This window comes from Peromyscus eremicus, chromosome 15 (assembly GCF_949786415.1).
Source record: "Peromyscus eremicus chromosome 15, PerEre_H2_v1, whole genome shotgun sequence".
NCBI lineage: Eukaryota > Metazoa > Chordata > Mammalia > Rodentia > Cricetidae > Peromyscus > Peromyscus eremicus.
In genome coordinates, this window is record NC_081431.1 from 75,199,495 (window position 1) to 75,224,638 (window position 25,144).

The 25,144-nt window shown below is 42.0% G+C and overlaps 1 protein-coding gene across 3 annotated transcripts in view; it reads right to left on the bottom strand.

The window, feature by feature from the left end:
- The window catches only part of Cntnap5 (contactin associated protein family member 5), a 920,429-nt gene that overhangs the window by 404,940 nt on the left and 490,345 nt on the right, over positions 1-25,144 (bottom strand). For all 3 annotated transcript variants that reach the window (XM_059280761.1, XM_059280759.1, XM_059280758.1), the window contains exon 8: positions 20,271-20,535. In XM_059280761.1, the coding sequence (XP_059136744.1) occupies positions 20,271-20,535 (265 nt within the window). The remainder of the gene's footprint in view (positions 1-20,270; positions 20,536-25,144) is intronic.

Here is a 25,144-nt window from a genome sequence, read left to right on the forward strand (position 1 = left end):
AGTTACACAGTTAATATATGCTAATAAAAATCAAAGACAAAATCAACCCAACCACAAACAGTTGAAAACTTGCAGCTCTAGGGGAGACAGTGATGGGAGGCAGGGGAGAAAAAGGCATTACTAACTCCCTACGCGAAGTCTAAGAATGTCTCACAGAGCAGGTAAGAGATGGCGTTCAGTCCAGTGAGCAAATATTGTAGGAGACAGAGAGCTGCCCAGATAACAAAGAAATAGATAATGGAAAACAGAAAGAGACAAACGAAAGAGAGATGGACAAGGGATGCCAGTCAAAGCAGGTGGAGAGAAACCAGTCCCCAAGGCCTCAGCTGCCAGGCTAGGAGGGTTCAGCAAGAGCCTTCCAAACAGGGCTCTGAAGAATATTTTACACAAATCAACTTCCTCAGAATCTCCATGAAGGGAATTTGGGCATTTGTACTAAAACAAACAAACAACAATAAAACCCCCATGATTTGGATGGGGCTGAGGAGTTAGTTCAGTGGGCAGAATCCCTACAGTTCATGCCCGACAATGCCCCAAACCCAGCTAGAAGCTAAAAGGCAGTGACACAAGCATTTATAATCCCAGGGTGCCTATTTGGGGTAGAAGGTGGAGACAGGAGAATTTGTAAAACCTTGGGGGCCAGCTGACCCTGCTGACACGCTGAGTCTCAATCCCTTTCTCATGACAACCAATACCCAGAGGTTGTCCTCTGACTCTCCATGCATAATGTGGTGCCTCAATATCGCTGACAGGTGCTTCACGACCTCACATAGGAACAAATGGACTTATCTCTCCCTGCCTCCCTTCCTCCCCATCCCTACCACACACATATTATACACACACACACACACACACACACACACACACACACACAGATATATATATATATATATATATATATATATATATATATATATATATATATATATGTTTTTTCGAGACAAGGTTTCTCTGTGCAGCTTTGGTGCCTGTCCTGGCTCTCACTCTGTAGACCAGGCTGGCCTTGAACTCACAGAGATCCACCTGGCTCTGCCTCCCAAGTGCTGGGATTAAAGGCATGAACCACCACCACCCGGGTCATATATATATACATGATTCTAATGAATAAACAGAGATGCAAATCACTGCTGCAGAACACAGGGACCAATGAGGGACCTTCAATTTAGGAATACCCAAGCTAGAGGAGCATTTTCTCAAAGGACAATGTGAGCCTAGAAACAGTGCTTTTCAATCCTTTCCACAGGTGAAGATCACCCCAAGAGACAGAGTGACAGGATCATAGGCAAAGTGTCAGCAGAAAAAACAGGGCCAAGGGTGAACCAGGAGCTGAACCTCCAGCTGTTTCTAGAGGAACACTAGATAGGACTTGGCAGAGGCCCCTGGAGCCTTCCCTGGGAAGCCCTCTGGGAAGAAGTCAGACAGAGGCCTACTTGGCTCTGAGTCCTCATGGCAGAGTCAGCTGCTCTGAGCCTCTGAGTGGAGAATCTGCAAAGGGCAGCCTCAGTACCAAGCCTGGAGGCCAGCTGTGCTCCCACCAGGACAGCTGTGTCCCATCTGCTCACAGGAGCCCAGATGGCAGGGACCCACCATGTTGCCAGCCAGTTTCCTCCACATCTGCTTCCTGTGGAGGGAGACCCAGAGGCTTCTCCACCTGATGGCCCTACATTCTCTCACAGGCAGCTAGCTGTCAGAGACAAACTAGGATCTGGGTCTTGGTCATGGGGACTGTGTTAATGAGGTAAAGCTTCTGTCAGGTGATTCCTGGGGATGAACATTTGATATTTTGCAAGAGCATTTGAGGTGCAAGCCAACAGTAGGTCTGTTTTGCTTTCATTTGTATACTAATTTAAATATATTTTCACCACACATGAGGTTGTATTTGAAGGCAAACTACAGACTGGGCTGGAAGAGGGAGTATGATTCACCATGCAGGGTCTGGTTAGTACCCTGGACTCAAGCATTTGGCTGGGCATAGGCCGCAGTGGAGAAGGCTGTACACAGAGGCCACTGAGGTTCTCTCTAAGCACAGGTCTACCATCTAGCCTCATCCCAGATGTGCAGCACAAGAGGAGATGGATAAGATATAGTTTTAGAAGCCAGAGCCTTCCTTTATCTTCTCATACGTGAATTCTGGTCTCTGATCCTTCCAATGTTATTATCCATATCTTCCTGTGTCTAATTGTGTGTGAATGTTTGTGTGTATGCGCATGTGTATGTGAAGGGCAGAGTTTGAGATCAGGGACCTTCCTCAAACACTGTCCGAAAAAAAAATTTTGAGGCAAAATTTTCATTTAATGTGTAGTACGATACTTGGGTTAGCTGGATTGTCATTGCACTCCAGGGATCCTCCTATCTCTACTTCTCTGACAATGCAGTCGGGTACCATTGAACCCAGCTTTTTATGTGGATGCTGGGAATCTGAACTCAGAATCTCCTGCTTTTGCAGAAAGCACTAATGAATGCATCTCTCCAGACCTTGACTTTCTTGTTTTTTTTTTGTGTTATTTATTCATTGGTTGTGTTTGTATGATGTGTACATAGGGTTACACATGTGCCACAGAATGCTTGTGGCAAAGTCTGAGAGAACTTTGTGGACTCAGTTCTTCCCCTTTCTGTGGATTTGGGGTTTGAATTCAGGTCATGGGATTTGTGCAAGTGCTCTGATTCCCTTTGTGATATGACAGTTTCCTATGCAATCCCCTGCTCCTGCATTCTGAGGCATGGGAAAGCCCCAGCTCTTTAGAGAAATAGTAGAACAGCAATTTTAATGGAATAAAGATCACCAGGGGAAGTTTTGGAAGTACAATTTCCTTCATATTTGTGTTACTCTCAGTGCGAATTAATGTGAAATAATTATGCTATGCATATTTGAGAATAGACCATTATCATGATTCTTTGTTCTCGATTCTCTTATGTGTACATTGGAGGTGACATTTCTGAGTTACATGATAATTCCATATGACTCCCTTTGGAGAACCACAGCAAAATTTATTAAGTAGGTTTACTAATTTACACTTTCCACTGGACCACTTGAACTTAGATACTGATTTCATAGTTTGGACATGTGTGTGTTCTATGTGTATGTGTGGGAGAAACAGGCACATGTATGTGCATGCTTGTGGAGGACAGAGGTCAATCCCAAGTGTCTTCCTCAGCCACTCTACACCTTGATTTTTTAATTATTTTTACTTTATATGTATGAACATTTTGCCTGCATGTATGTTTGCACACTGCATGCATGCCTGGTACCTACAGAAGAGGGCATCAGATCCTCTTGAACTGGAGTTGCAGGTGGCAGTGAGCCACCATGAGGGTTCTGAGACTTGAAACTGGGTCTCTGCAGAAGTAGTTAGTAGCTCTTAACTGCTGAGCCTCCATATCTCCAGCCCTTCTACCTTGAGTTTTGGCATAAGGTATCTCAATGGCCTTAGGTTCTCTAAGTCAGCTGGGCTGGCTGGCCATCAAGCTGTCCTGGACCTTGATTTGTAGACCAGGCTGGCCTTAAACTCACAGAGATCTGCCTGCCTTTGCCTCCTCAGTGCTGGGAAGAAAGGCATGTGCCACCACCACCCAGCTATACCTACTTTTTAAGGGTGCTCGATATGCTTTACTGGATGGAGCATTTCTCTAGTCATCATGATGCTGTGAAGAAGGAAAAGCAGTTATTTCTGCTCAGGGTATGAATGTCTTGGCGTATCAGGACCAGCTGTGGCTAGACAAGGTTATCAGTCACACTCCGAGGCAGAAGGAACACAAGCCCAGGATGGATAGACCGTGAGCTTTTCATTGTCAACCCTGATGAACCTGCAGCAGTTTTTACCCTACCCATTTCCCTCTACTTAAAACCCTGACGTTTATCATTTCCAGGGACTTAGACATATTTTTAAATCTTTCTAAACCTGTTTCTTCTTCTGTAAAATGTATACAATAGATTGGCATGACTTGGAAATTTAGGCTTCCTAGTCCTCAGAAAACCCAATTCAGCTGTCTTTCCAGAATGTTATATCATCTACTCTTGCATAACAGTTCAAAGATATTTTCAATTTTTGTGAGAACCAAGAAGGGGATATAGAGAGAAATAAATGAATAAGACAATCTTGAAATGTCGATTGAGTGGTAAAAGAACATATTGTAACTACTGGGACTGTTATACTCTACTGCCTGAGACACCCTTTTCTTGGACACCATTTGTCTATCCATCATCAAATGCTAATAGCTCTTCCTTGTATATAGTAGACTGGATTATCACATTAATTAATGTGGCATTTTTTCTTCCATGTTTTTGTATGCTTGTGTGTTTGTGTATCTATGCACATGTGTGAGGGTGTGCATACAAATATACATGTTCATGTGGAAGCCAGAAGTCAGTGTCAGATACTTGCTCATCCACTTTTCACCTTAATCTTTGAAACAGATTCTCTTACTGAACCTATATATAGCTACCTGGTTGATGCTACAAGAAAGATTGTCAGTATTCTTTGGGGATCCTTGCCTCTGCCCCTCTGCCCTTCTGGCCCTCTTCCCGTCTGCCCCTCTTCCCCTCTTCCCCTCTGCCCCTATACCCCTCTCCTCCTCTGCCCCTCTGCCCCTCTGTCCCTCTGCCCCTCTGCCCCTCTGCCCCTCTGCCCCTCTGGCCCTCTGGCCCTCTGGCCCTCTGCCCCTCTGGCACTCTGCCCCTCTGCCCCTCTGCCCCCTGCCCCTCTGTCCCTCTGCCCCTCTGCCCCTCTGCCCTCAGCCCCTCTGCCCCTCTGCCTCTCTGCCCCTCTGCCCTTCTGCCCCTCTTCCTGTCTGCCCCTCTTCCCCTCTGCCCCTATACCCCTCTCCTCCTCTGCCCCTCTGCCCCTCTGTCCCTCTGTCCCTCTGCCCCTCTGTCCCTCTGCCCCTCTGGCCCTCTGCCCCCTGCCCCTCTGGCCCTCTGGCCCTCTGGCCCTCTGCCCCTCTGCCCCTCTGCCCCCTGCCCCTCTGCCCCTCTGCCCCTCTGCCCCTCTGCCCCCTGCCCCTCTGCCCCTCTGCCCCTCTGCCCCTCAGCCCCTCTGCCCCTCTGGCCCTCTTGTTCTCTGCCTCTGACTCCTTGGTACTGTGAAACAGATGTGATGGTTCACCTGATATCTACACCTCAGTATTAGGGATCAAAGTCAGGACTTCAAGCTTGTAATATACGCTCTGTACCTGATAAGCCTTCCTCCCATCCTTCTGATGCTTTTGTTCTTATCACCACTCCTGGGATCCATGACTGTCACTCTCTTTCCTATTTTCTGCCTCCTTCTGGTATAGGCCATCCAGGTATTTAAAGAACAGAGGTTCTATTTGTTTATATATTTTTATTTTGTGTGGGGCTGGGGATCAAAGCTGGGACCTTGTAACTATCAAGAAAGTTCAGTCTGGTACCATTAAGCTGTATCCCAGCCCTTGGTTTTTAGACATGTTGTACCGCTGCCCAGGCCAGCTTCAAACTCATGATTTTCTTATGTCTGCCTCTTAGTGCTGGGATTACAGACATATGCAATCACACCTAGCCAAGGAGGAAGCTTGTTATGACATCAGTGCACATGCCCCTAAGGTGCATTGTGGAGGCAGAGAATGAAACCTCTTACTTGTCTTACAACTTCTCATAATGTGGAGTGTCTCTTCACAGTTATGTGTACTGAATCTTGAACTCTGTGCTCAATCAGACAGCTTGGCCGGGTGGTGGTGGCGCACGCCTTTAATCCCAGCACTCGGGAGGCAGAGCCAGGCGGATCTCTGTGAGTTCGAGGCCGGCCTTGGCTACCAAGTGAGTTCCAGGAAAGGCGCAAAGCTACACAGAGAAACCCTGTCTTGAAAAACAAACAAAACAAAACAAACAAACAAACAAACAAACAAAAACAATCAGACAGCTTGTTGTGGAGTAATGGCGCTTGGCTCTGTGTTTATTGGCCCTCATTAACGGGATTTTCTTATCAATGTGACTAACTTTAATAAGTCAAATATGCACAAGTTATCACAGCTGCTGAGAGTTCAATAGTGTAACAACCGTATCAACCTGCACAAGACCTGTGCAAGACTGAGACCATCAACACTCCATCATTGAGCTGGGAGGGTCTTCTAGGCAGTTATCAATGCAGCGGAGGGGAGGAGACTATATTTTCAGTGGTATAGTCACTGGTAAGTTTCTCATGCTCCTGTGAATTAGCTGTCATACATGTTCCTGTAAGCAATCCTCATTAAAATTATTGGTCCACATAGAAAGAAGACATGAGCGTATAGGAGGACCATTCGGAAGAGGAACTGGTCCAGGGGGAGTGGGAGGAACAAAATAGGACAGTGGGGAAGACATGATAAAAATACCTACATGCATGTGTGCAAATGTTGTAATGGAGCCCTCATCACAGGCTAACGACCAATTAAAGAAAATCATACAAACAAAGAAACCAGGCAACAGGTTTCTCTTAAATACACTGGTCCTCAGCAATTCCTTATAAATGTTTGTAACATCCACTGTCTGATCCATTCATTTGGGTCACATTATTTACAGCCTTGTGTTCTTAATTAATGATTTGTCTGTGTAAGCCTTCTGTCCCCAGTGCAATGAAAAGTAGCTAGGGGTCAGAGTGTGGGTCATGTTTCTGTGTCTCCCTGGGCACCGCCACGGCCACGTCCTGCCCTCTCCAAATGCTCCTTGATTGATGGGACATCCAAGCAGCTGAAACTCCACTGCCAAATGTCAGCAGCAGGTTCTCTCGCTGCATTGTCCATAAATGACAGCTCAAGCTCTCTTAATTGTGCAAGCCTGGCTCACAATTCAAGGCACCATGGATGTGGAAGCCTTTGGTCAGTGTATGAGAGGGTAACCATCTGGTGTTGTCATTATCGGTGCCTGACAGAAAAACTGAGGTTGAATGTGACAGTGCTGGTTTTCTAGTACAGACCTGAGTGTTCAGTTTTAATACTGCATGCTAAAGTTACATTCAAGCCTGAGACCATTCCCATGCCCCAAGATGCCCTGCATCCCTAACCAGTCCTGCTTCCTCTCTACTGGTCCTATTCTGAGATTTGCTCTCCAGGTATCCATGAGTTCTCATGGACTCTTAAACGGTTGTTTTCATCCCAAGTCTCTTTTCTGATTGGAGCACCCTTCTCCTCGTTAATTGCCTGGTCAGATTCTATTCATTATAGAGAGGAAATAGAAAGATTTCCTTCCCTCTCACATCATGTGTCTTTCTGTGTCTTCCCTGTAGCCTTTGCCTCTATACCTCACCATCAAATGATACAGAGGATCTGATGGAGAATGTAGCTTTCATCCAGCCTCCATCTAGACACCTGTGCAGAATACAGGCTTCTAGAGCTTAAATTAATGAGAAGCAAGCTGAATTATACAAAGGAATTACCAAAGTGGAAACTCAGAAACTGGAAGGGAAGTGATGACATGTGTGGCCACTGGATTATTCTGCTTTAATAATAATGATAATAATCTATTTCCCTGAGATCCATGCTGGAGTAAACATGGAGAAAGAGAAGTGAACTAAGAAACTCAGCTTTGTTATTTCCAATTCTCAAGCCTGAGAAAACTACAGAAATGCCAGAGACCACTAGGCTGGTATTTCCAGCTTGAGCTTGATGACTTGTATCCTAAGTAGCTTTAACTGTCAACTTGACACAGTCTGGAGTCATCTGAAAAGGGGTCTCAGTTGAAGGACTGCTGTGAACAGGTTGGCTTATATGAATGTTTGTGGGGAGTGTCTTGTATGTTGATTGACACGGGTGGATCCAGGCTACTGTAAGAGGTTCCATTCCCTGGACATATGTCCTTAGCATGATCCAGACAGTGAGCTGATAAGTAGGATCCTTCCATAGTTTCTCCTTCAGGTTCCTGTTTGAGTTCTTGAGTTCATTTCCGTCAAAGACAGACTATATGATTTATAAGCTAAAATAAACCCCTTCTGCCCCTACATTGCTTTTGTTAGAGTGTTTTCTCACAGCAACAGATTTGAAACTAGACATCTCCAAAGTCCGGTAACCACTTTTCTCAATTTCTCGTAATGTGAAACGTCTCTTCACAGTTCTGTCTACAGAATCTTGAACTTTGTGCTCGATCAGACAGCTTGCTGTGACAGTCATGGCACTCTGCTCTGTGTTTATTTGCCCTCATTAATGGGATTTTCTTATCAATATGATTTTAGCTAAAACACTCAGCCATTAATGATAATTTAATTGAAGCTGAGGATGAGGTTCCTAGACTCATCGTGCTTACTTGATGGGCAGATGGAGGCGAGATACAATGGCTTACATAAAAGGGGGCAATATTAGGGGAGCCACTGTTAATTGCAAGGCTGTAGACTCAAACCATCTGGCCACTACTATTAACCAGGGAGAACACTTCCATCCTGTACCATGGCCAGCTCTCATCTCTTAGCTTCAGTGGCTTGTAATTCATTGATGCTTCCACTGAGTACATCTCCTTCTTAGGTTTGACATACTCTACAGCATACAATTGCTCTAATACAAATGTTTATTAAAATCTCTACTAGCTCTTTTACCTTTTAAAATTCAACTCCATTCATTCATTGTGTGGTGACTGTGGATTAAAATATTGGATGTCATGAGCCAAAAGAGATTTGCTATACTCTAAACTATTTATCTCAGGCTTTTTCTCATAACACCATAATGCTAACTAACAAAAGATTACCAGAATCATAATTAAATACTTGTCTCCTAATTCTTGATAGATGAACAAAAGGTATAGATGTGTGTGCTCTGGTATAAACAACGCCTCTGTTACAAAACCATGTTATGAAACTTGCAAAGTTACATTTTCTTATTCTATTTGTTACAGTAAAATGTTGAATTTGAAAAGCATGGAATCTTAGCTTTTAGAGGTTCTAGTATCTCTCAGTAACATTCTCAGTGGGGCCAGACCTTCAACACAGCTCTCCAGAGTATAGTTAAGATTCAAAATTTGAAGAACCTACTTTAAATCACACTAGACTTTTGAGTGTGCTTGACTGTGTGAGCATGCCTATTTTGGCAGAGGTCTTTTAGAACCTGGAGCATATTCTAACTGTGCTTAATGTAGAAGAGCTAAAGGAGCTGATACCATATCCTGTAGGCAGAAAATAAGACTGAACTATAATCAGGGGTTTTGAAGATAGGACAACTGTGCTTAGAGATGAGGGCTTTCATATTTATTTTAAGGGATTTGGCACTGGCTACTCATCATCAGGTCATCTTGGCCCATCTTCTACCAACAACTCTTGGTTTGTTGACCTTCTTAAAAATATCAAAGGATGGGGTTGACTTAACTTTTCTCTTTGAGGGCCTGTATACAGGGTTAGTCAAAGTGGTCATGGTTCTAAAATATTCTTTCCATTTGGTGACAAAGGACAAAGATGTTTACAGGACTGGACATCCTTGGCTTTGAAGCCAAACAAAGCCTTGTTCAACAGTGCCCTGGCCAAAAGGCTTGAGCTCTTGCTCTTGGCTGTGACTCTGTCTTCAGTGGGGAGAGAAAAGCACTACAATAAAAAATTATTTTGAGGGCTGAAGTTTTGTACTTCCTTTTTGTCCTATTCTTACCACCTTGAGTTTTCCCATAAGAAAAGTAAAAATCCCATGAAGTGCTCATGTCTTTGAAGGGAATCACAGTAGTGCTATTTTTCCTTTTCTATTATTTAATGTTTTATATGACATTCAAAGCTGTTCCCCCAAGTCTTGTTTATAAAATGAACCAAGGGCTTTCTCTTACTTTTGTGAAACATCCTGTTCTCTTAGTACTCAGATAGACTTGGACAATACCAGCTTCTATTTTAAGCATCTCTTTGAGAGCTTTTAAAATAGCCTTAAAAATACAGTATGGGTCTGAACATAGGGTCAAATAGGTGCCATGCATGGATGAGGTCCTGATTTCAGGTCCCCAATGGTCTCATAAATCTAGATGAGGCAGCACTATCAGGATTCCCAGTACTCCAATAACAAATTTGGGGGAGGGAATGAGAAAATTTCTGGAAGCTGATGGGCCAGCTAGCCTTGCATACACAACAGAGAATAAGAAGATCCTGTCTCAAACAAGGTGAAAGTGAGGACTGAAACACAGTATAGTCCTCTGACTTCCACACATACACTGTGGTACACACCTGCCTGCAGTCCCCACATGAACACACAAAAAACAGAACCACAGAATCACACCCACAAAAGATTAAAATGATAGATTGTGAGCTTATCATGACAATGCATCTGTGTAATTCCAGTACTCAGAATTAGGCAAGAAGATTTAGAATTCAAGGATAGCTAGGCTACATAGCAAGGTCCCATTTTGAAAGAAAGAAAGAAAGAAAGAAAGAAAGAAAGGGAGAAAGGAAGGAAGGAAGGAAGAATAGGGAAGGGAAAGGAAGAGAGAAAGGAGGGAAGAGGAGGGAAGAAATGAGGAATAAGAGGAAAGGGGAGAAAGGGAAAGAAGGAGAAGATAGAAGAGAGAAAGAAAGGGTAGAGAAGTGGAGGCTAGAGGAGGGAGGGAGAGAGGAGGGAAAAGAAGAAAGAAGAAAAAGCAAAGGCAGTGGTATATGTTCCTAGGAGAACATGTGCTGAGACTTCAGGACCACATGGCCTTGTGTCTCCACAGTGCATGGCAGTCTGTGGGGAGCAGTAGAAGACAACAATAAGAAGCCCAAGTGCCTTTTTCTCATAGGAGCTTTGCCTAAATAGACTTTCCAGTCCTGAGTGGACTCAGCCAGACTCCTGCTGGACTGTGATGCTGTGAGTATGTTCTCTGTGCCTATGTTGTTTCTGAGTCTCAGAATGTGGACAAAGGTACAAAGGCCTGAAATGGAAAGAGCTCTGTGGTAGGGGTCAAAGTCCCTGGAAGAGGGTTTCCCATTTCTGAGGTAGATTTCATGTTACCTAAGTCTTCATCATAGATGATAATCCCACTGCAGAATCATTGGGAATAAAAAGTATCTAAGATGGCATATTGATAGATTAGTAGGGAAGGTACCTGCTATTGATACATGGGAACTTGAATGTAGAGTGCCAAAACACATGTAAAAACTGAGCTTAGAACCCCAGGCCTATAACACCAGCACTGGGGATGGAGACAAGTGGGTCCTGGGGGTTCGCTGGTTAGGCAATCTAGTCAACCCAGTGAGCTCCATGGTAAATCACTCCTGCTTCAAAAAACTGTGGTGGAGGGCAATAGAAGAAGACATTTAATGTCCAGCCATGACACCCACATGCACACACCACATACATGGTGTCTGACATAACACATGTCCTGTGCAAAATTCTCACTGACTCTATATTAATGTACAAATCTACATATGACACTGAATAGCAAACTCAGTTAATATAGATTACATTTCTATTTTTTTAAAAAAGAGAAAACTTTCCTGCCATCTTGTGTGAATTTCAGCTAATTACAGAATGAGCTCACTGAATAAAACATCTGGGAAAGAAAGACACAACTTTAGATCCTATAAATAGCATGTTTCTTATTCGTTATACATGTTATTTAAGGGACTGACGGTCAAAACAATGAATCTTGGTAATTCAAGTCTAAATGTGTCCCTGTTCTGTTTGACTTTACTGTCTTCTTTTGTCAAGGATAAATGCATGGGATTAATTGTCAACTTGATAGGACCTAGAATCATTTCAGAGGCAAGCTTCCAGGTACATCTGTGAGAGACAACTTAGATTAGCCTTTGTCTATGCCTATGGGGTTTACCTTGATTATGTGGGAAGTGCTGTGGATATCACTCTATATAAATAAAGCACTGATTGGTCAGTGACCAGGCAGGAAGTATAGGCGGGACAAGGAGAGAGGAGAATTGGGGAAGGAGGAAGGAAAGGGAGACCAGCTGGAGCCACCGCCAAGACAAGGAAGATGTAAAGTACCGGTAAGCCATGAGCCACGTGGAAAAGCAAAGATTAATAGAAATGGGCTGAATATAAGAGTGAGAGCTAGACAATGATAGGCCTGAGCTAATGGCCAAGCACTTTAAATAATGTAAGAGTCTGTGTGTTTATTTTATAAGTGGGCTCTGGGACTGGCGGGACTTGGCGGTGGAAGCTGGAGAAAAATTCTCCAGCTACAAATGGCACCCAACGGCTCGAGTTTCCACCTTAAACCTAACAATATTTAATAACCAATTCTAAACAGAGCCAAAACCAGGTTCCTACTTCATGTCTCATATAGGCAGCTAGATGCCACAAAACGTGGGTTTGAGCTACTGGCGCGTTCCTGGCGTGTGCACTTGACCTGCAGTATAGCAGGAATGAGACATGTGCCAGCGGCACATTGTGCTGTGTGGTAGATATAGTCTTTACTAGTATTTAAAAAAAAAAAAAAAGACAGAGAGAGGTTTCTGGGCTACACGCTGTTTTGATAAAAGCGGCGTAGACCCACTATTTCTGAGACTTGATGGCTCCCAGAGCTAGTGGAACTGCCATGTTGGGAAGCTAAAGTGGGTGGAGCCAACAGCCATAGCACCATTTCAGGCTTAGAAGGCTGCAGTTCAAAACAATAGGTTCACAATAAGACTGATTCAGATGAAATAGTTTCCAATGTATGTAAAAATGTACATAGGCTTCAAAAAGAGATAAAAAGGAATATATACAGTTATATAAACAAATAGTTTTTAAAAGTAAAGCCTTTAAAGAAACAATAAAGGTAATAAGCTACGTAAAGATGGCTGGCACACAGAGAATCTGGATTATGTTGTCTTTGATATTCGTAACTGAAGAAAAACATTTGATTGTAAAAGTCGTTCAGTTATGCCAAAATGTAAATTTTAAGGGTACCTTGACTTCAAAATTTGGATATAAGGATATGTTACTTTGGAAAAGAGGTTCTGCTTTTGTTTCCACAGAAAGCCAGAAGCTATGGATTTGTTCCAGATTAAGATACATCAGGTTTGACCAGCCAAGACCCCCTGAAAGGTCTCCAATGACACCATGGCCCAAATGATCCAACATCCGGAACAGTTACAGGCAACTGGCTCAGATGATACACCCTCATGGACTACTCCATAATCCTAAAATTTTCTTTGTGTCCCCATAAGATACAGCACCCCCCTCCAGCAGGAAGTAGTAAGCAAAGCTATGCCCAAATTCCCAAATATACCAAGCTGGCTTTAGAGATGGAATTGACTCACTCCCCCTCTAAACCCAGACATATTGTTTAAAAAAAATGGTTAAGAGATTCTTGTGTCCCAAATCAGAAGAGCCCTCTGGTATGGGACAGAGAAAAACCAATATTTTTAATTAAAACAGGTTGATTATAAATACAATCTCTTTCTAAAAAAAGGGGGGGGATAGTTTAGATATGATAGGATAAAAGGGTAGATTAATGAACCTACTTTTAAAGAGTAACAACTTGTTTAAAATGTTTTACATTGATATAGATTTTAGTTTATTGATACAAATTTAAACTTAATTTTGTTATACTATATATATTTCTATTCTTGTGTGAGGTATTATGTTTATGTAACTCATTTAAAATTGTAATGCATAATTAAAAAATAGATTAATAGTCATCTATGATAATCATATTTGTAGCCATGTTAGTTAAGTCTTCTAGGTATACATAGATATATTTCAGATAGATAGGTAGTCTTCAAACACTTCAAAGACCTACAGAATATGGCATTTAAAATGTTTTAAAAATTTAGACTTTCTGGACAGTGAGACATGTCTGCTCCTGACAGCACCAATTTACTTCAGAGAAGAGTATGGGCATCAAAGACACTCCATATGGAGTTTATCTTCACCTTGATAAAAATAGCCATTTGGACAAGAAATTGCTCTTGCCTGGACTTCTTGATCAACTTGACATACAGGACCCATAGAAAGTTAACCACTGAACTTTGCTTGACAAAATGGTCCTTCAGGTTCCTGATTTACAGAGAAAACTACAAGACATTCTACAGGACACAAAAAAAAAAGTAAATGAGAGACTCTAGGCCTGTGGGCTGAAGACTGATGCCCCAACTTTACAAGAGAACTTTGAATGACTGTCCAGGCTGTCAGCTGTCTCTGTCTACTCTACAAGACTCCAGAAAGTTGCTTGCATCCTTCTCCCATTTCTCAGGTAGTATTATATCCTTCTGAGGTCTTTGATGTGGTTAAAGACTAGATACTTACAATTTTCCTTAGTTATGATAAAAGATAAGTTAGATATAAAACCTTAAACTCACAAATATAAGATATCTTCTTTTATATTGTAACTATAATTCTTACTCAATAATTATTTTGTTATATGTAGTATTACTATGTTAAAGTTAAAACCTTTCTTTTTAAAAAAAGAAAAAAAAGGGGAAATGCTGTGGATATCGCTCTATATAAATAAAGCACTGATTGGTCAGTGACCAGGCAGGAAGTATAGGCGGGACAAGGAGAGAGGAGAATTGGGGAAGGAGGAAGGAAAGGGAGACCAGCTGGAGCCACCGCCAAGACAAGGAAGATGTAAAGTACCGGTAAGCCATGAGCCACGTGGAAAAGTAAAGATTAATAGAAATGGGCTGAATATGAGTGAGAGCTAGACAATGATAGGCCTGAGCTAATGGCCAAGCACTTTAAATAATGTAAGAGTCTGTGTGTTTATTTTATAAGTGGGCGATGGGACTGGCGGGACTTGGCAGTGGGAGCTGGAGAAAAATTCTCCAGCTACAGGGAAGATCCTCCCATTGTGGGTGGCATCATTCCTTAGGTTGAGATCTCAAACTGTATAAAACAGCAAGTGAGCTAACCACAAGCAAGCACTTATCTCTCTGCTTCCTGACAGTGTATACAATGTGACTATCACCATCAATCAAGCCCCCACTGCCATGCCTTCTCCACCATGAGAGACTGCAACCTGAAACGGAGGCAAAACAAGCATTCCTTCCTGTGTTTCTTATCTTTCAGTATTTTATCACAGTGACAGGAAGGGAATTGACCCAGAGAGAGCACGGCCTGATCCTTACAACTCCTTGTAGCTCTTTCTACAATTTCTTGGAAAAGAAACAAGTAGGCCAAACCTGTCCAGTATTTTCAGGGAAATCATCAAAAATGACATATTGCAATCTAAATGAAAGATCTTGGTGAATGCCGTTTTGGTTCCTTGAGCTCACCATCTAATTCATAAATATTTCTTCAAGATGTGCAAGTATTAAAATTACCCTATCATGAAGTTTGATGAGATTTGTTCATTATGGATCTCAGTGATAAGGTCTAGTGTGATCAACATGGCCTGCACAATACTCACTGGATCTAACATCATCTTCTTGACAGAGAAATGGGGTCCTGTATCTCTCTTAATACTCACATGTATGGCTCTTTCAAGAAAAGAGATGAAGAAAAAAATACAAGGTGGGCATTACACTCTTTCTCAAATTCCATCCCCCTACACAATAGAGTTCAGATTCCTCCTATGCAGGGATTGTATTTACTTGACAAGCCTTTCTCTCACTTTCAGGACAAAAGACCCCAAATATCTTGGAACTGCAGTGCCCTTGTAGGAAAAAAATGTAAGTAGAAAAGTAGCAGATAGCTCTGTGCTGTCCTTCCCACAAGAATCAATTTCCCTCTGAGACAGAGGTACAAGAAACCTTGACCTAGTCACAGGTAGCTCTGGGTAGCCTGAGCTATTAATAAAGAGTATCACATTCTGCTTTAAAAGGCACATCATGTGTCAAGGGGAGACTTATCGGTTCTAAAACTTTCCAAAATGAAGGCTCATTAGATAAGAAGTTTGAGCATCATGAGGACCTAATATGAAACCTCCTGTACATCAAAAGCCTCTGTAACCCCAGCTCTATGGAAGGTGGAGACAGGAGGATCCTGGGTCATGGTGGCTAGCAGCTTAATTCCAGGTTTAGTGAGAGATCCTGCCTTAAAGGAATAAAGCAGAGTGACAAAGCAGGTGCCCTGTATTCCTCTCTGACCTCTGTAGATGTGTAAAGGCACATGTAAACTCTGAATATACAGGCATGCACATATACATACACACAAATATGTGTACACACACACAAAGTTTACTGATGTAATTGCCATTTATGTATATATTATTTTACTCTCTCATGAAGCCAGTAAGCTCTCAAAAGGAGCTCTTATTTTCAAAGTAAGTTTGTTTAGAACTTTAAGACAAGAAAAATCTATAAGGTTCACTTTGGCTTTTTAGTCCTCTCATTCTTTCCAGGTAGAAAAAATGTGAGAACAAATAATTTCTTAGTTTGTTTGAAGGCCATGTTAAGAGATTCAAATTTTGTAAAGTGTAGAAAAATGCTCTTGGGGATAGAATTATAGGCTAGCCTCTAACACAAGCTTCATCTGTTAAGTTACATATTTAACTTCCTTCCATTTGGTCCAGCACTTGGGGCATATGTATGAAATGATACAATTCTTTTTTTCCCCCTTGCAGCTGGGTAACCCAAAAACTCTTACCAGCCTCTCTCTCAGCCCAAAGTGTGTGTAAATGGACTAATATGTGCCTAATAGTAGAAGCATTCCTGGGTTCTTTAGAGGACTCACTGCCAGGGCATGTACCATAGTGAGACTGCATTTGTGAACCAAGGCCTACAAATCTCTGTGCTCAAACATCTTACCAATTAGTGAGAGACAGCTCAGTGCCGTCTCACTTTTTTATTCTCCAAATAAGGAGGATCATGGTTTAAATTTTATAACTGTGAACATGAAAAATATTATCATTCAAAGTGAATAACTCACCTGCATTAGCAGGAATATAATAAATATTAGAAAGCTCCTCTGAATGTAGATTCACCCACAGCTTTTACAATCCTGAGATAAGGCCCTTCACTCAGTATGGAGGGAATGGGAATTTATTAATCAGCTTCTCAATGCTAAGAGTTTCAGGTACACTTTTCTCATTAATGGCTGTCATAGTCTAAGAAAGTCATTTTTATGGTTGTGCATGTGTGTGTTTGTGTGAGGGAAGGGTTCACACGCATATGTGACCACACACATGAAAATCAGAAGACAGTCTTAGGTGTTACTTTAATGAACACAATTTACCTCCTTTGAGACAAGGTCTCTCACTGGCCTGGCACTTACTGATTAAGCTAAATTAGCCGGCCAGCAAGAGCCAGGGATCCACCTGTCCCCAATCACCCCAGGATGGGATGACAAGTGTATGTCACCATGACCAGCTTTTTATGGAGTTTTGGGGTCAATGGCAGGTCCCTCTGCTTCAAATGCAAACACTCTTCTGACTGAGACATCTTTGAAGCCTTGAAAGTAGAATTAGTTCACTTAAGCATGAACTGGACTTATTTTTTGGCATATGGCAGAAATAATAGGTTACCATGTCCAAAATTAGGTTACAAAGAGACTATGGCTTTTATTTGGGGAGTTGTCATTGTATTGACTGACAATTTGACAGGCTCTAGAACCAACTCAGGGCATGTCTGTGAGACAGTTTCTGCACTGTGTTAATTAAGGTAGGAAGACTGACCATCAGTGTGGGTTGTGCCATTCCACTGTCTGGAGTCCTGGACTGACTAAAAAGAAGAAAGTGAGCTAGGCATTCGTCACTCTCTGTTTCTGGACTGCAGATTCAATGTGCCCTGTCAGGTGCCTCAAGCTCCTGCCACCAGGACTGTGCCCTCAAACTACAAGCTGAAATAAACTCTTCTGTCTTGAAGTTGCAGTGAGAGACCCTGTTTCAAGAGAATAAGGTGGAGAGTGATAGAGCAGGACATGAAATTACCTCCAATGACCTCGTGTGTACACTGCCCCACCATACATACACACTTGAGGCTTTCCCATGGCCTGACCAGACTGACTATTATAATCTTTAATATTTAACTTGATTTTATCTAGTCTATTAGAGTAATGAAATTCACAGACCAATGAGCAAAGACTGCCATCTAAGCAGAGAATAATACACTATAGTGAAATTTGTGGTGGATGATGGTCCACAGCACTACAGTGGAAGATTTGACTTGGATTATTTATGTTCAGATTTCTCTCAGGATCTGTTGACTGATTCAGATGCCTCAGCCCCAACCTTGTCATATGGTCCAACGTCATTCAGTACTTGCCATATAAGAAAAGCATGCTATTTGATGCTACTTGATGACCAGGAGATATCCATATGTCAATGGAGAATGTGGGAAAAGGTTATATTCTTTCATGTTTAAGAAATTCAGCTTAGAGGTTAGAGAGGCAGCTTTTGACTTCAGTGTGCACATTTCCACACAAGTGAGATATACGCAACATGCAATATGCACACACATACACACACACACACACACACACACACACACACACACACACTTCAAAAAAAATAAGAGAAATCCAGATGGAAGATCTGGAGTACTGAAAAACAGAATTGCCTGTAGATCTATACCATTGAGATTGAGAATCATCCACACAAGAATAAGAAGATGGCCCAGTCAATAAAGTGATTGTTATACACAAGCTTGAGGACTTGAGTTCAGATTCACAGAAGTTATATAAAAAAGCCACCATGTGCTAGTGAGTATTTGTAACTCCAGCTCTTAGGAGTCAGAGACAGGGGGATTTCTGGTTCTCACCAAACATTCAGCCTGGTATACTTGGCAAGTTACAGGCCAGTGAAAACCCAATTTCAAAAGCATAAGTAAGTAAAGAAAGAAAGAAAGGAAGGGAGGGAGGGAGGGAGGAAGGAAGGTAGATGGCATAAATAAATAAAGGCTGAGAGACAATACTCAACACTGATCTTTACTGTCTACTACATATGCACACATGCACTCATATCTGCACACACACAAGCATGCTTGAGGGCACATACACAGAGGCCAACAGAGGTATGCATACACACACACACACACACACACACACACACACACACACACACACACAGACAGAGACAGAGACAGAGAGAGAAGACTGTGTTTCCCAGACCTCAGCCAATTTATGACCATTTAGAAAAGTTTCATCATACCCTGAGGCCACACATAACAGTACATACTTAATAACTTTTAAATGTATTTAAGAAATACAATTGTTAAAGCTCACTAATTAATATGAAATAGAACATAGGGGCTATAAAGAAAAATCCCCAAGATCTTATAGAAATATGACATGGAATGATTTGTCAAATACAAATGGACTAGACATTGTTTAGGTATTTATTATTTGTATATAGGGTATATAGTTATTGTACTTTTGTATATAGTTTTTCTTATGTTAGTTATAACCTTTTTCCTTTTTTCTTTTTATTAAAATAGAAAAGGGGAAATATGGTGATATTTTAATTGTACTGAAATATGATTTTATTTGTATGTTAATAAATAAAGTTGCCTGGGGGTCAGAGCTAAGAGCAAGCCATAGCAGAAACTGAGCGGTGGTGGTGCATGCCTTTAATCCCAGCTCTTGAGAGGCAGAGCTAGGTGGATCTCTGTGTGTTCAAGGACATAGCCAGCATGGAGACACACGCCTTTAATCTCAATACCAACCATAGAAGACCTGGAGGTCTGTACAGATGGGCAGTGATGAGGAGGTCATGTGTTTGGGTTTACAACCAATGAGAAGGCAGAATAGAAAGTCTATAAAAAAAAAGTCAAACAGACAGGAAGTAGCTCTCTTGCTGAGAAGGACAGAAGCGGCAGTGAAGGGTAAGGTTTTTAGCTCTTAGCTCTGACCTCTTGGGCTTTCATCTCTGCATTGGCTCTGTGTTTCTTATTTAATAAGACGGTTACACCTACAGAAGCCAGACAAATTCTAAACAAATTGTCAGCTCTATCATTTTGAAACATGTGATTCTGGAAACATTTTTGTAACCCACCATTTGCTAATGTGTAAAGTTTGAAAAACAGCCTTTTCCTGGAGTGACTATGGTAAAGACTCAATGTGAGAGATCTCTACACAGGACTAAGCAGACCACTCCACAGATGGTATAGAGGGTGCTAAATACTCCTGGATAGGAAAGCTCATGTCCACTTTCATGACGATCCTACAGAGAAACAACTGAGAGATTTGTGGAAGTACACATGGTTAATTCAGACTGTTTCTGTTTGTCTAATTAATGCATGAGAGAGAGAGCAACCCCCTTCATATTTATAGTCAGCTTGCCACCTCTAGGCCACCCTTCATCCCTAAGTATGAACTGGTGTGTTTTAGGCAGAAACTCAACCCTGGTTGACTTAGGTTGAAGAAAAATCATTATAAACAAAAGAAAAGAGAAGTGAGGAGAGGAAGGGGAAGGGGAAGCAGGAAGGGGAAGGGAGGGTAGGAGAAAAAGAGGAAAAGAGGAAGAAAGTAAGACAGATAAGGAAGGGAGAGGAGGGTGGGGGAGATTAAATGGAATTGTGCAATGACTGTACCTGTAAGGATTTCAGTTCCATGTCCTGTCTCTTTCTTAATCAGGAGCTTCAGAGTCCCACCCTCCAGCATGAGCATCAGGGTCCCTGAGCCTTCAGAGAGCTCTGTGGACAGAAGCAGACCATCCCTGTTCCATGTTCGAAACTGGAAACTCACTGACAGTCCATCAATCTGGGGGGTGCCGGGCAGCAGCAAATAACTGCTTCTGGAGTTGACAAATGTGATGGGGACTATTTGTGGTTCTGAGCAGGAAAAAGTGACATTGCCCTGAAAAATAATAAGAAAGCAAACATATAAAAGCCATTTTTATTCCACAATCTGACAGTTGGTATACACAACCACACAGCGCTGACCTTAATTTCAGGATCTTTCCACATTCAGCTTCATGATCTTAAAGGAAAAAATATGTTATCTTTGCTCAGACAGACTCACAAGACTGCTTCCTGTTCATGTCCTAAGATCCCAGTGCTATCTATCTGTAAAGGCAGTCTGAGATTCCAGGGAGAGGGAGGAGAAAGAATCAACACTTTTAGGGAAACAAAAAACATAAAAATAATTACACTAAAACCCTGAGAAAAGCTGTATGGTGAGTTAACCATGTAACAAACTCTGGAATAGTATTGAAAGCAATACACATAGGAAATACTGTTACAAAGAGAAATGTGATAAAAGGGAAATTAATCCTGGCTCCCAAGGAAGAATGGCATGAAAAAAAAGTGATGAAAAGGTTTTCTAAGCAAATGATGTTTTCCTGAAAGTGAGGTGGGCAAGGAGAGGAAGGAATGTGCTGTGACTGTCAGTGTCTGCAGAGAATGCATTGTAAAACCTTGGGGAATTAGCAAAATGAAGTAACTGGGGAACAGCAGAGATATGGAAGGAGCTTGAAGGGATAGTAAATGCCAAGGACAGAAGACAGGGACAGAGACCAACACTAAAGTGATGTTGGCTACATTTCAGACTTAGTAAGGATATTTGCTGTTACATGGGGTAGGAACTGCAGGAGAGGCTGAACATGGGAACTATAGGAGTGTGTCTGTTGGGGATGCAGTGCACTTTGCCGAGGGCTTGCCTAGCATACACAACACCCCTAATAAATCCTGAGCAGCACATAAGCTAGGCCTGGTGTTGTACACTGTAATCTCTGTTATCAGGAGGTAGAGGCAGAAGGTTCAGAAGTTCAGCTTCACCTTGGGCTACTTATTGAGTTTGGGGCCAGCCTGGGCTACATGAGACAACAACAAAAAGAACTAGTTTTGACTAAAATAGAGAATGCAGTAAGCAGATTACTATTTGTAAGGAACTTTGTACATCCAAACCAACAAAACAAGTTTCAAATTAGGAAGTTATGATGAACTGAAGAATGAATTTATGTGCTCAACCCCACATGTTGTCTGTTTCTGTAGAGGAATAGAGAAGAAAAGGCTGGACTACTGTTTGAACAGTGGAAAAGTGTTTTTTGTGAAAGCCATTTTGTGTTTGGATAACAAACTCTACATCCAAACATGTCATACCTCCATTTGCACTACACATCTCCTTTAGACTCTGAAAACTAATCTCCCCAGAAAGAGTGCCCCTCTGCTAATGTCATCCCAAAGTGCCACACATCACATCCCCTGCAGAGGCGTCCTACCAAAGCCATTGAACACCTGCAGAGGCGTCCTTCCAAAGCCATTGAACAGCAGCTTTTGAATGATAGGGCTCAATTTCTCTGAAAATTGTACCCAAGCCAACAGCATTTGTGGAAACCAGGGAGGGCTTCTCAGGGGAGCAGACTATCTGGAGCAACTGCCTGAAATCAATTTCTACCCAGGGTCCAAGTATCAGCAGGAGATACTTAGTGCAGATTAGGCAGCCATAAGTCTAACCAATAGTAGCACTTTCCAGGAAAGACATCCTCAGGCCTTGGATTCAGTGGGTAAGCAAGGATACCAACTTGAGTTCAGTTCCTCAGAATCCAAATGAAAATCCATATGTTCAGTGTGCACCTATAATCCTAGAACAAGTAGGTGGATACTGTGAGACCAAAATGAGCCATCTTAGAAATAAGACCAAAATGCTTTCACCCTAAAATTAAGGCCTAAGATTTCTCCTTTTGGGAATAGGCTATTAGTTACTGAAACCAGTCAGTTCAGATTCCAGAAACCAGGAAGTGTAAAAGTACAGAGTCACAAGATAGTCACAAGGTAATGCCTGCCAGACTATGGAATGTCTTCTACCTGGTTTCCAGGGTAATTGACCATAAAAATGCCCCCACCTGAGGGCAGCCAATGAGAAATGGTGGCGGGCAACCACTCCCTTAGAAGTAATTTCTAGAAGCAGAAGAAAGGATACACAGGGCTGTCAAGCAGAGAGAATATAAAGAATAAGAAATATGGGGGAAAAAAAAGAAGTAGCCAGAGAAGGAGGAGGATATCAGGGGCCAGCTACATAGCAAGCCATGGAGTAAGAGTAAAATTTACAGAAGTTAGAAAAGGGAAAAGCCCGGAGGCAAAAGACAGATGTGATAATCTAAAGGTAAGAAAAGCTGGCAAGAAACAAGCCAAGCTAAGGCAAAGCATTTATAATTAAGAATAAGGCTCCAAGTGTGATTTGTTTGGGAGCTGCGTGGTAGCCCCCAACACACACAAAAAAGTAAAAGAGTCAAAGAACAAAAACAAACAACAATTGTCAGAATGGCTAAAATCAAAGACACAAGTGACAGCTCATGATGGAGAGGATGTGGAGCAAGGGGGTGTATTCCTCCAATGCTGCTGGGAGTGCACACTGGCATGCAGTGCCCACAGTCAAAAGTGCTGTCTTTACAGGTGGTTTTGAGCTGCCTGATATAGGTACAGGGAACTGAATTATGCAAGAAAAGCGCATGCTTTTTTTTTCTTTTTCTTTTTTTTTTTTTTTTTTTGGTTTTTTGAGACAGGGTTTCTCTGTGTAGCTTTGCGCCTGTCCTGGAACTCACTTGGTAGCCCAGACTGGCCTCGAACTCACAGAGATCTGCCTGGCTCTGCCTCCCGAGTGCTGGGATTAAAGGCGTGCGCCACCACTGCCCGGCTTGCTTTTTTTTTTTTTTTCTGAGCTGTGACCCTTAGACATAATCCTTACCTACAAAGAACAGAACCTCCATATTTCAATTGCTATCTTGAATTCAGAGGCAACCTTACTGTGGGCACATACTGTGCTATGGCTGCTCATTAACTATGGGATGGGACCTCCTCCCTAGGACACCTATAAGACACCAGTTTCATCTGGGGAGAACAGTTTCTTCCAAATCCCACAATGTACTATACCTGGGGTTAATAATTCTCTTGCCCTGAAGAAGAACCCATATCTGTACCTTTCTTTCAAACCTCCCTCTTTTCAACCCCCCAAAACTAACACCAATCATATCAGCATTCCAGATAAGTCCAATTTGCAACCTTGCTGCTATGGACAGCTATAACTGAGGCCCAACACAAAAATGTGAATTTACTGAAAACATGGAAGCTTTTTTATAATTTAATAGAGCAGTACTCAACCAGGAACTCTATACATGAAAGTGTCTTGTTATAGTGTCAAAGACTCAGAAAGCCTACATGGATCAATGATGTGAAGATTAAGTATTATTTCTGGTTCCACATGACATGTTCAGAGGTAATGAAAACAATAATAGGTCCAGCCTTTATTGTTTTCTCCCAGGGTCCGTGGAAGAGTCTAACAACCAGCTGAAGATTCTAATCTGAGGGATATTAAATGAATCTAAGCACACTGAGTTCTTTCTTTAGTCCACTCACTTTATTCTTCTAAGTCAGTTCTATCTACGGTTTCTTTTCTGTTCTCATACTTAGCTCTTCTCAGTCCCTTCTGCTGTTCTCTTATCTCTACCTAGTTCTTTCCATCTTTGTCCTCACCTTTGTTCTTCTAAATCCATTCCCCTGCTGTGAGGGAACCAGTATATATACACATGCAGTAATTCTTTGGCAAAGCAATGCGAGGCTTGAAGTTTTCAGGGTCACAGAGAGAGGTGATAAGGATCCACACATAAAGCAATAAATGTCCGCTTCCAATTACAACCCAAAAGGGGAGTGACTAAAGGGGAGTTCTCTGGTAGGGTCAACTAAAGGCTAAGATCAATTAGGGAATCTAGGAATAGCCCCTGGCTGAGGAGGAATTCAAACTTAATTTGCACAAGAAAGAAGCTTGGCACCTATGCCTGCCTGGCCTTGAAGGCAATCTCCTTGGGTCAGTGGGAAGTAACTACCTTGACTCAATAACTAGCAAGTACCTAAAAACATCATCCCAGGAATGTGAACTGTAAATCTCTTAAGTTAGCATCTTGTGTAAATAACTCAGGGTGAAGGTAAGGAGTTGAGGATTTAACTGTTAGTGGTTATTTTCTCTTATCTGTAAATGAGATGAGCTAATTTTATCTATGTGCAGTTTTGTCCTTGGAAAAAGATATCTTTGCTGAAACACTTTTGTCCAGAGAATGGCTATGGGCAGATTTATGTTAAAGAAAAATAAACATAGATGGGGGAAGTTATCCAATTACCCCAAATGTATAAGGAGAGTTGTGCCATAAAACAGAGATGCAATCATGAGATTATATGTACACATAACATGGAAATGCATGGTAAACGGGGAGAATCATAGCTGTTATTGCACAAGAAGTTTACAACAAGAGACAGCCAATTCATTCAAAAGGCAATAATTCCATAACACCTTGTGTGATGATTTCCTCTAGCAGAACCCTTAGTTCTGATTGGTTGACCTTCTGAATACTAGTTGTCACTGCTGTACATTCCCATGGTCTTTTGCTACCAGTGTTGTGCCCAGATCGTGACCCCCAGAGAGACCACCAAAGACGAGCATGCCAGAATGCAAAAGCAAGGTGTAATTCTGGATA